General features: G+C 37.1%; 1 protein-coding gene across 1 annotated transcript in view; it reads left to right on the top strand.

Annotated features, from left to right (window-relative positions):
• Positions 1–9,856: 9,856 nt before the first annotated feature.
• The window catches only part of MED8 (mediator complex subunit 8), a 73,571-nt gene continuing 71,048 nt past the window's right edge, over positions 9,857–12,379 (top strand). Inside the window, exon 1 of the mRNA XM_090386967.1 lies at positions 9,857–9,916. Within this exon, the coding sequence (XP_090243093.1) occupies positions 9,911–9,916 (6 nt within the window). The 5' untranslated portion in view covers positions 9,857–9,910. The remainder of the gene's footprint in view (positions 9,917–12,379) is intronic.

The following is a 12,379-nucleotide window of genomic DNA, read 5'->3' as shown; positions in this document are numbered from 1 at the left end:
TTGAGAGGAAAATGTGTATGGAAAGGATAGATTGGGAAAAAGGAGGAGGTGTTATGCTGTTAATTAAAAAACAACATAAAATCTAAGGAAGTGCATCCAGTTAACATAGATGGACAGTGCAATATTAAGTCAGTTTGGTGTTACATAAGCAATAGGAAAGCGAAAATGGGGGGATAAGTTTGTTGTAGGCCTAATGACTCTGATGAGTACAATGAACAACTATACAGAGAAATAGTATGGGCCAGTAAATTAGAATGTATTATAATGGGGTATTTTAACTTCCCAGATATTGACTGGATCTTGTGGGTTGGTAAGTCTCACACTAGCAAGGCTTTTGTGGATTTATTGGATGATTGTTTTCTACATCAGCATGTTCGAGAGTCAACCAGAGGGAGTAATACTCTTAATCTGATTATCAGCAGTGATTATTCACACATTAAGAATTTACAGATAAAGGAACGACTAGGTGGCAGGGATCCCAGTGTATTATTACCTTGTGGGATTTATTTAAAGATTTAACTATCATCAGGAGTAAAGGTGAATACAGTGGTCGCAGGCCATTTTTAAATTCTATACAGTTGGAACAACTGACGATGTTACCAACAGAAAATTCTATATGGGAAGGTTCAAGGAATTAAGCTTGGAAGCTACTAGGCTTTTCGTACAAACTAAGAAATACTGTTCAAGGTTTAGGCCTAATGAAACTTGTGACAGAGAATTAAAATGCATGGAATGCTCTAAATTATCAGGCGACGTAGAAGCCTATGGTAGATATAAGCCTATGATAGATGTAATCAAGTCACAAACGAGGTTAGCGCCTCCGCAGAGTGGGCAGGAGCAGCAGTGCGTAGCACACGCTTCTTGATTAGACCAGGGCTCAAGCCAGTGACCACCAAATACGGAGGATGCGGAAAGGTCAGTGAATGACCACCGCATATCCCCGGAGCAATATGGCCTTAGTTGCTAATGCTCCTAAAAACCAAATAACGACAACAACAAACGAGGTTAGGCAGGCGAAGGCAGATTACAAGAAATCTTTGGCAAAGAATGCAAAGAAAAACAGCAAAGGGTTCATTACTTATGTAAATTTTAGAAGGAATGGGATTAATTAGATTGGTCCACTTAACATAGATGGTTCGACTATACATGATCCTGCTCAAATAGCTGATAAACTGAATGACTATTTTGCATCTACATTCAAACATGAGGAGTTATTCAAGAAGGGGAATGCCAGAAGTTTATCAAACTCTTACAGGGAGTTAAGTGATTTTGTAATAACTGAGAGTAAAGTGGAGGAAAAATTGTTGACCTTAAACATAAAAAAGGTACCTGTGGCAGTTGAAATCTATTCAGTTATATTGGAGGTAGCAAGGGAATACCATAAACACTTAGCCATAATTATGAGAGTATCCTTAGAATCAGGAGATTTCCCCGTGGACTGCAGATGTAAAAATGTATTCCCAATTCACGAAGGGGTGCAAGGGTGAGAAGTAATTTTAGACCTATCCGTTTAACACCTGTTCCGGGGAAAGCAATGGCTTCACTGGACGTGCTAAACACGGTTAAAGACGTGCTACAGGATCACCCAGACAAGACCAATAATATTTCACACACAGCATGGGGTTTGTTAAGGGAAAGTCTTGTCTGACAAATTTTATTGTATACTACGATGTGGTCGCAAAGGAACTGAATGCCAAAAATAATTTTGACATCATATATTTGGATTTCCGTAAAACTTTTGATATTGTTGCACATTGAAGACTGCTGTACAAATTGGAGTGGTATGGAATTAAGGGCAAGTTGCTGCAATGGATAAAGGGATGGTTGAGTGGGAGACAGCAGAGAGTGGCAACAAATGGACACTGGTCTACGTGGACTAATGTTATTATTGAAGTCTAACACTATTCGGTGCTGGGCCCATTGTTGTTTTGTGTATTTATCAATGAAGGTATATGAGGCTGATTGTTCAAATTTGCAGATGAGACAAAAGTTTGCCGGGTTCTTGATGACAGTAAAGTCAGTACGCTACTGCAACAGTATCTAGAAAAATTATGCAGTTGGGCATACAAGTGGAAACTGAAGTTTAATATTCACATATGCAAAGTACTGGATAGAGGTAGCAGTAATCCAAGAGTAAAGTACTAACTGTGTGGCCCTACACACAGGGAGTTGGAGAATGAAAAAGACCTGGGAGTAATTGTGCAGTCAGATTTGAAGTTCTCTGAGCAATGCAGCCGTGCAGGTCATGGAGTTTTGTCAATGATATATATATATATATATATATATATATAGGAATTTTGCTAGCAGAGACATGGAAGTGATTTCCCCTTTGCCTAAGGCAATGGTCAGGCCACACCTTTATTACTGCGTGCATATCTTTAGGCCTTATTTTAGGAAGGATGTAGAGTTACTAGATCGAGTGCAGAGAAGGGCAACAAAATTAGTAAGAGGAAGTAAGGGGTGCGATTACAAAGAAATTCTAATGTTCTGCAAATTGCATCTGAAGACTAGGCCCCTGCGAGGTGTATAAGGCCTTGAATGGTTTGAGCAGGCTCAATGCTTACGGGATACTTCCGCTTGCTAAGATTAAGAAACTGAAGGGCATAGATTCAAATTGGGGAAAGGCAGTTGTAGAATAGATGTGCGGAATTTTGCTTTTAGCCAGCGGGTAGCTGATTGCTGGATCAGGCTACCATCTGTTATTGTGGAAGCCGTTAGCTTACATAAATTTAAAGTTGAACTAGACAAACATTTGGAGTGACCAAATGTGTGTGAAATGGGATTTTTTTTTTGGTTGATACTATATAAGCTTGCTTTCTTGCATCAATCATAAGCCGTTGCTAAGGCTAATATTCGGCTTCGCCTCTGGCGACGCTGTTCACAGTGATATATTCATTGTTCTATTAATTTTGTCGAGCAGTGTTAGAACATACCCCAGGGGCTCACATCTGGTGAGTAAGGGCTTTGCACTCCCAGTGTCCTTGGCTGAGTATCATCATTCTTCTCTTTCTTGGTGATTCTCTCTCTCTCTCTCTCAGAGTAACTAATTTTTTTTTTTGTCTGGTGCAGTATAAGCCTCAGGCTTCCTTGCACCATATGGCTAATAATAATTATTATTATAGCGCCCAACCTCTTTAACGTCCGTTGCACAACATTTACGATCTCAGTCGTTGGACTTGGTAGCCTGCCATAATTCAAAATTTCAATCATTTCTGGTTTTAAATTATTCTTTTCAGCTTTAAAATTTTCTTTCTAATAAAAATCATAGTGTTATCAATGGGATTATTATAGGATTGCTATAAGCATGTAATATTGAAAATGATATTGTTTGAATATGTGAAATTATCCTTTCATTATTTCAATTTTTGTGTTTTGATTTATTCTTGATTCGTTTTTTAATTAAAAAAATAAAAATAAATATATATATATATATATATATTCACTGGTGTTCAAAGAAAGTGCATCATCTAGGAATTTTACATTTCTAACCCTTTTTTCGCGATAGTATGTTACATTAACGGCTAGCATCACAAATAAGATATAAACAAAAGATATTTATTTTCTGTTAAGGGAAGCTAAGTAATATTTGATAGGTGCTCTCAAAATATTCCAAAAATGAGCATTTGCAACCTTTATACGACAATTATGGTTGAACTCTTATCGGAAGCCCTAAATTTGCTTCGGTTTTTCATTATAAACGAAAAACAAAATGAAAAGTTCACCAGATGCAAACTAATATTTAGTTGAACTGCCTCTGGCTCTGATGACAGCAGTACACAGTCAAGGCATTGACAAGTTCAATTTCTGAAGATAATCAACTGATAGTTAGTTGTTCCAAACACGAATTATGTCTTTCTGAAGTTAACGAAGGGTCTTTGATTTTTTTCTGGCAACCGCAGATTCCACACAATGCCAAGAGTTCTCTATAGGATTCGGTCCGGCCGGGCTATTTCCTGCCCAGCTAAGAATTGCAATGGCCGTTCTTCTAATCATTCTTTCACCTATAACAAATGTAAACACATTACTGTCGAACATCTAATACAGAAATGAAGCTAAAGTAACTACAGAAGTGCCTACTTACACTTTTCGCCTGATGACAAGTAGTAGTTAGAAAAGATGCAGTTACTTGACAGGTTGAAATAGTTTGTAATGGTTGACAGCAGTTTGCCTTCCAATATAACCAGGTCCCCGTAGCCGAGTGGTCAAGAGCCGGAGTGCAGTAGCACACGCTCTTTGAGTAGACCGTGGTTCAAGCCCCTGACTGCTGAATACGGTCGATCTGCCAACCCGCAATGGACCAGCGTGGCAGATTATGCATGAATTGTTGAGGAGGCTTCCATCCTGCAGTGGGTTGATAATGGCTGCACTTTACCTTTACCTTTTTATTCATTGGCATTTACGGAACGTTTTATAAACTGCAGGTGTCCCACTCCGCGATTCGAACTGCACCCCTATATCATTTGTCTGGTAGTGAATTTCACTGTAGACACTGTACAGTCCAAATGGTATTCTTCGCCACGTCTAAGGCGAATTGTTTGTGTCCTATCAGAGCCATGCAAGTTGAATTTCTTCTTATCCAAGAAAATAACTGATTCCGCTGCTCGGAGGTCCATTTTACTTGCTCCGTACATCAAATTAATCGGGCTTTTTTCGTTTTTTGTGTGAGGAGGGGCTTCTTTTTACGACGACGGGCTACAAGTCCATTTTTGAAGAGGCATCTTCTGACTGTTACTACACTTGCTACCACTCCTGTATGATCTTCTCATTCTCTTTTCAACTCCGACGAATACACTTTACTGTTTTTAAGGCATAAACGCTTCAAACGCGGTCCTGTTTTGGCGTAGAGACTCGTTTGCGTTCGGTTCCTTTTTTCCTATCAGCAGAACCAGTGTTCTTGAGTTTGGAAAGAAATCTACTCACTGTCGACTGATTTCAAGACAATCATAAGAAATATGATTCCCGTCATATAAGTAATATGACGGAAAGAACATCCTTCCTCACGTAAAGCAACCTAGCCGTCTTCCTTCGTGGCGTCAACTGCACGTAACTTGCCATCCTGACACAAGGAAGGAATGACTACAACTATTGCAGAGCGTGCTTATAGAGCTGAAAGGAACAGTGGATGGAATTTTACGTTTTTTCCTATGCGTGTTAATCATTTCTGATGCAATCTGCAAGAAATATTGCCGTATACTTACGTTATTCGGACGACAATCATAATTTTAAGTGGTGATGCACTTTCTTTGAATTACAGGGTATATTATATATATATATATACAGGGTGTCCCAAAAAGGTGTAACCAATTTTAAATGTTTGTAACAAATGTAATTTTAATGATGGAAACACAAAACCTGCACTAAATGTGAGAAAAACATTTGAAGTTTTTACTGACATTCAACATGTGCACCACTTGTCACACGAACAATATCTAATCGGTAATAAAGTTCATCCCATGTTTTTTTTTGGATGTCACGCTTAATCATGATTATTGCATTTGTAATCCTGCGCTTTAAGTCTCTTGTAGACTGTGTCTTTGATGAAATCCCATAAGAAGAAATCACAAGGAATAAATCCGGTGAACGTGGTGGCCACGCAATGGAACCATCACGCCCAATCCAACGGCCAGGAAACTTGTCATCAAGAGACCTCCTCACACTCAAAACCCAATGTAGCGGCGCTCCATCCTGTTGGAAAATGACCCTATTTGGCAGTTCATCCAATTGAGGATACACATAAAGCTCAAGCATGTCCTGGTAATTATCCACTTTCACAGTCGCTTCTTGAAAGAAAAACGGTTCAATAACACGATCAACTATGAGGCCACACCACACATTCACCTTTGGGCTATCTCGCTGATACTCCTGCACGCAGTGTGGGTTTTCAGTCCCCCAAATTATGATATTTTGCTTATCCACCTTTCCCGAAACATGAAATGTTCACTTGTCCATGACAAAAATCCGTGTCATTACACGTTCATCTTGTTCCATTTTCTCCAACATGTTTGTATTGCTCATTTAAAATTGGTTACACCTTTTTGTTCGTGTGACAAGTGGTGCACATGTGAATGTCAGTAAAAAACTTCAACTGTTTTTCTGACATTTAGCACAGGTTTTGTGTTTCTATCACTAAAATTACATTTGTTACAAACATGTAAATTTGGTTACACTTTTTTGGGACACCCTGAACAGTGATGAGCTATAGTGGGCTCGTGAGAGCCCATTATTATTATTTTTTTTTTTTTGAAAATTTGCGAGCCCATTGTTGAGACGATCATTTATTTTGCAAATGAAATCCGGAATGTAATTATTGAGTATCCAGAGCCGAAACTACGGTGGGGCAAACGGGCCCCATTCCCAGCATTTTAATGGCGCAATCGATCGATTATGTATTTTAAAATTGCTTCATTTTTGATTTAATTACAGCCGGACCTCTGTTTAACGAACTTCTTTATAGTGAATTTTTTTGATTCCCCTTGGTAATTACATTTAACGGAGAAAATTTCCATGTAATGAACGGATTAGGAGAGAGAACTTTGTATGCATTGTTCTCACCTCTGGTCTTTTGGCAATTTAGGTAATTAGAAAGTACGAAGGTGAAGGGGATTACTGTTTCACAATTAGTGGTGTCCATAAAAGCTATGCAGTCACATAACGGGAAGTGCCGCTCGTCAATCTACTTTCCATAGCTAGTCAGAGAATTATGAAGATTCCCGACATGGAAATAGCCTCTGGTCAACCCGTGTTGTTGTTCCTCTTTACTCCAACAAACAGGCATATGTTTTTCGGGGAAGTGAGTGATCCACGCCTTCCAGTAAATATCTGTCTATGTGTAGATGAATATTTGTGTGATTTCGACAGTTTGCACAGTATTCAAACAACTAGTGACAGTAGCAACATAGAGAGTGGGGGGGGGGCGGAATTGAGGCAACTAAGATATACAAACTTTACGAAGATGAAATGTTGGTAGATTTTGAAACTTTGTCGAGCTTTTCACTGTGCAGAAAATGTTTTCTAAAATATAATGGCATACAGGGAATAATTAAAAAAAAACTAAAAAAAAAACGGTATCACCAATCTCCAAAAAACCAGAGCGAATTAAGGATGGTTGCTAAAGAACTTGATGTGAAAACTATAAAGATCAGTCGTGTGTTTGGGCCACGATGAGCAGTTTGTAGCTTGCGGACGGCAATTGTGGGTTGCAGGAATTATCCAGCTTTGTGCAAACATTTTGAATCAGTAGTTAAATATTACGGATTATTAAATCGAATTTTAAATCTGGAATTTCTTAACCGTTTAGCACTAATGATCGACATCATGCAGAAGCTCTCTTACCTTTCAGAAGCTTTACAGAATCACTATGGTAAAAGCAGATAAATTGATTATTCGAACTATCAATGCCGTTGCTAATTTGAAAAATTCTGAAGGAAATTATGAAGCTAAAATTGAGAGCATGTTGAAGTGGAAAGAATTTGAAGGAATCAAAATCGAAAGCAAAAAAATTACCTCGTTACAAATTATTAATGCAACAGTGTGATTTTAAATTAAATAACGATACCATTGAAAGAAATTTTAAACATATGCTACCCGAAATCGTGGAATGTGAAAGAACTTTCGTCTCGTTGGCAAGATGATGAAAACCGAATAAGAAAATTGTTTTCTGATAAAATATGAAATAAAAATTAATGATTTTAGAGATTTTGTCGAAGACAGTTTATCTTTAAAATCGAGTGAAATTCCCTTTTCAATTAAGAAAGCAGAAATATCTTTGAAACCATTACTGTTAGCAGTGCTGATGCTGAGTGAGCTTTCAGCGTAATGAATAATATTTTGACAATTAAACATGTTGCAGATTATGATGACCATACATCTAAATGGAAAATCATTGCTTCAATTTGATCCGGATCGTTACGTCAAATCATTCCTCTGTAATCATCGCTCAGCTATTGAGTAAAGCAGAAGATCGACAACAAATATTAGTAAAGAAGTAAATTGGCAATTTTTAGAATAAATTTTTCTGGAATATTTGGGAAATAATTTTATTTCATGTAATCTGTGATTTTTTTCTAGAAAGTTTGTTTTTTATTGTGGAATGTTTTGTGTTATTTGTGATATTGGAAATATTTCATGTTATTTTTTATTCGCAATATTAAAATTTTATCACGAAAAAAATGTATCCGTTAAATTTCCCTAGTTGTTAAAAAAAAAGAAAAAAAGACGAATAAAAAAGTTGCGAGTGTGCCGAGCACGCGCGGTAGATGGTTTATGCGAAACATCCTTCGCGTTTCTTTTAGGTATTTTGATTTGTATATATCGATTACGAAATTGATCACTCACAGATTTTCATAATTTCTAGAAGACAAGATACAATGAATTTATGATAACTAAAGTAAGACATGTATACTTGCGAGTGCAACGTATCTAAATATCTCTGTAAAATAGCACTGATTGATGTACCGATCTTGTAGTTAAAGCGACACACAAGCTGTTAGGAGGAACCTAACAATGGACTGTAACGAAAATGCGAGACGAAAAAAGAAATTGTTGACAAATATTTGTATTGTTGCAATCATACTTACTGCAGTAGTAACTTCAGGAAACATGATTGTGACGTCATACTATTCAAAAATTCTAAAAAGTTAGAACTCCTGACACTGTCGTATCTGGTTATCATCGTAAGGCGACCAGGTTTTTTTTTAAGTGTTTTTTTTTTTTTTTTGAAAGACCTAGGAACGTTTTACACATTCATTTATATGCATGGTTAAGGGGGTAACAAGCCGCATCTGTCCACCCCCTAAATCCGCCCCTGATTCGAGATATCATACCGGTCACGAAAAATGCGTCACGCGCTCTATTCACACTAGTAGTGCAAGCGTTGGAAGCGCCTCTGGTGGAAGCCGCAGATGACGTCACTTCCGTGACAGATCAAATTTACCGGGTAGAAAGTCGCAAAAACTGCGAGCCCATTGTTAAAATATTCACAGCTCACCACTGTGTGTGTGTGTGTATATATATATATATATACACGATCCAAATGAATCGAATATTAGACATCGAAAATAAATGCAAAATTAAATGAAAAACCCCAGGGGTTCACATCTGGTGAGTATGGGCTTGGCAAACCCAGGGTCCTCATCTGAATATCATCATTCTTCTCTGTTTTGGTGATTCCCTTCTACTTCTGACACTCACCCACTCTCACTCTCTCTCTCTCTCTCTCTCTCTCAGGGTAACTCAGGAATTTTTTTTTTTTTTTTTTGGCTGGTGCAGTATAAGCCTCAGGCTTCCTTGCACCATAGGGCTAATAATAATAATAAAATAGAAAATAAAGTTAGTAGAGCAGACACCAGTATAGCAAATATTCAAAACCCACAACATGTATGTATTTAACTTTAATACGATGTTAAATAAAATAAAATAAAATGTATCCCAGTAGCGTGGCAAACCAGTAGAGTGAAGATGAATTTAACATATAAAATAAAGAATAGTGTACTGTTGGAGTAACAATCCTAAATAATTTAAAAAAATAGTCCAGATTAAAAGAAATTTAATGGCGCTCCCTATGCTAAGCACTTTTTCTGAATTACGTGAAATATCGCTATATGTAAATATTTTCTACCAATACAGACAGACAGATAATAAAAATAAAACTAAAAATAGTAGGACGTACCAAAATATCGAAAGGAAAGACATATATATATATATATATATATATATATCAGTATATTCTGTCTACATATACAGTACTGTATATGTATATTTTATTTATTTATTTTTTAAGTTTCTGACTGTTGCTTGTTTTGGTTAACAGGTTTAGTCACCGTTCAAAGCTGACGTGCAAGGAATGCTGGGAGTTCCGTACACATTACGTATTGAAGTTAGACTAGATATATACAAACACATTCTCATTGCGATGGAGGTAAGGTAGTAACTGTAGTGAATGGTGTTTTGCAGTACGGTTAAGTATTGTTATTGAATATTGTTTTACTGAATTTACAAATATTCAGTAACGGATAATAAAATAAATAAAGATATTTACAAAACTTATTTAGAAAATTTAATTTCACGAGTCTTTAATTTGGAAAAGTTAGCAAATGTTTTAAGAATATGAGTAAATTTCTGAACTTCGTGAGCGATTGCATATTACTGTTTAGCTATATTTAGGGAAGCCTGTTATATTTTTAATGTTCGCTTGTGGCTCACAGGAATGTTTTTATCAGCTTTTAACCCTGGAATGAATAGTGGTTCACCAGGATCCCTGCAACATAACACAGTCATCCGTTATTTATAACGGATGACTGTGTTATGTTGTTATTATTAGCTATCTCTCTCAGGGTAACTCGGGAACTTTTTTTTTTCCTGGTGCAGCATAAGCCTCAGGCTTCCTTGCACCATATGGCTATTAATAATAATATGGGGCAAGGAAGCCTGAGGCTTTTGCTGCAGCAGCCAAAAAAATTTGAGTTACCCTCAGAGAAAGCGAGTCAGAAGTAAAAGGGAATAACCGAGAAAGAGAAGAATGAAGATATCCAGCTCAGAACCCTGGGTATGCCAAGCCCATACTCACCAGATGTGAGCCCCTGGGGTTATATTAGTTGAGTTGGTTTCCCTGACTTGCTGTTAACATTTTTTGCAGTACACCTTATGTATTCATGCTTGATTATCTTTTAAATAGTCTAATATTTGTATTGAAGTTCAGCATATCTTTTATTGTTTATTTTGTGTTTGCAATGGTTTTTGTGTAGATTTGTTGTCATCAGGATTTTCTGAAGTTGTGTTGTCTACCGTGCAGGAATTGGAATTTGACAGATTTAGTGAAACAAATATTGAAACTTATCGATCATGTTTGGCATAAAGGTCTTCTAAATAAGCTTCCATCTTATGGATTGCCAACTGTTTCTTTTAATTGGATATCCAGTTTTTCTCCGTGACCACTCACAGTGGGCGATGGTTCTCTGTTTTTGTAACTTCTCCATTAATGCTTGTGTTCCTAAAGGTTCAATTCTTTCTTCCACTCTTTTTCTCTTAGGTAAACTCCAGATTAGGGTACCCCATCCAACATGATGGCTAGCAAAACAGTGGGAAAGCAATGATTGATAAGTTGTGACTCCGCCCACTGTCCTAGGGTGTTCCCCTCCACTTGCCGCTGTTTTTAGATTGTGAACTCATTTTCCAATTCAAAACAGTTGGGGGATAAACACCCTACCTAAGCTAAGCAACCCTCCTCAATGACACAAAACAATCAGGAAAAAAAAATGCCTCCACAATAATCACCCAATCATAGACACAGCAGTGAGTGGGAGGTACCTTCACCTATCAATCACCACAGTCTTTCTTTGCCATTTTGGGCCTGGGTACCCTAATCTGGAGTTCAGCCTTCTCTTGTATGTTAATACCTTCTATCCATAGTTTGATTGATTGATAGTAGTCTCAAACCATCCAGTTTGAGAAACCCTCTCTTTATAGCTTCAACTTCTTGAATATCTACTACCAGTTCCATAAAATGCTGATCTTCAACTAATTTTCCAGTGGGGCAAAGGTAACTTAGTTAACTTCAATCCTTCCAAAACTCAGTTTTTATCTAACAAAAAAGGGTTCTTCTGCTCCTACGCATATCTTTGATGACACTCAGATTTCTACACAAGATCACATATCTCTATTAGGGATTATCTTGACTTAATCTCTCTCAGAATAAGCCCATCACAAATATTGCTTCTTCTGCATCTAAAAAAAAAAAAACTGATGTTTTCTCTTTCGCTCTCATCATTACTTCGCTTCTAAACACTCAATACAAATCTCAAATCTATCTACTATGGAATATTGTTCCCACATTTGGGGTAGTGCTCCCACCCCCACCCCATAACCACTCTCAGGCTTCTAGACCCCTTTCAAAAGAGGGCAGTTAGGTGAATTAATAACCCATCTGTTACAAAGTCTCTCCACTCCCTGTCTCATAGACATTCTGTTTCTGCTGCATGCTTTTTTCTGTAGATATTTTCATGGGTGCTGTTCTTCTGAATTATCTTCTATAATTGTCCCTCTCTTTCAGACCTGTCAACAACCACTTATTGTCCAATGTCAGCCTCATAGAACTAGCTTTTCTTCTTCCTCATTTATCTGTCCACCTTCCATTTTCTGGAACAACCTCCCTTCACATGTATTTCCTAAAAATTACAATCTACAGAAATTTAAGTCTAATGTCAACAAGTATCATCTTTCATGTCCATCTTATTCACAGTACTAAGAACCACAGTTTCTAATACCTTTTGTGTTTGGAGTTTTTATAAAAAAAAAAAAAAGCCTTTTTTTATGTGAAACAGTATCAAAAGCTTTTCTGAAATCTAAGTATATGATGTCAAAATTATGTTTTGCATCCAGTTCC

This window comes from Mastigoproctus giganteus, chromosome 12 (genome assembly GCF_048544385.1).
Source record: "Mastigoproctus giganteus isolate SK-2022 chromosome 12, ASM4854438v1, whole genome shotgun sequence".
Classification (NCBI taxonomy): domain Eukaryota; kingdom Metazoa; phylum Arthropoda; class Arachnida; order Uropygi; family Thelyphonidae; genus Mastigoproctus; species Mastigoproctus giganteus.
This window is presented reverse-complemented; position numbering and strand designations above follow the sequence as displayed.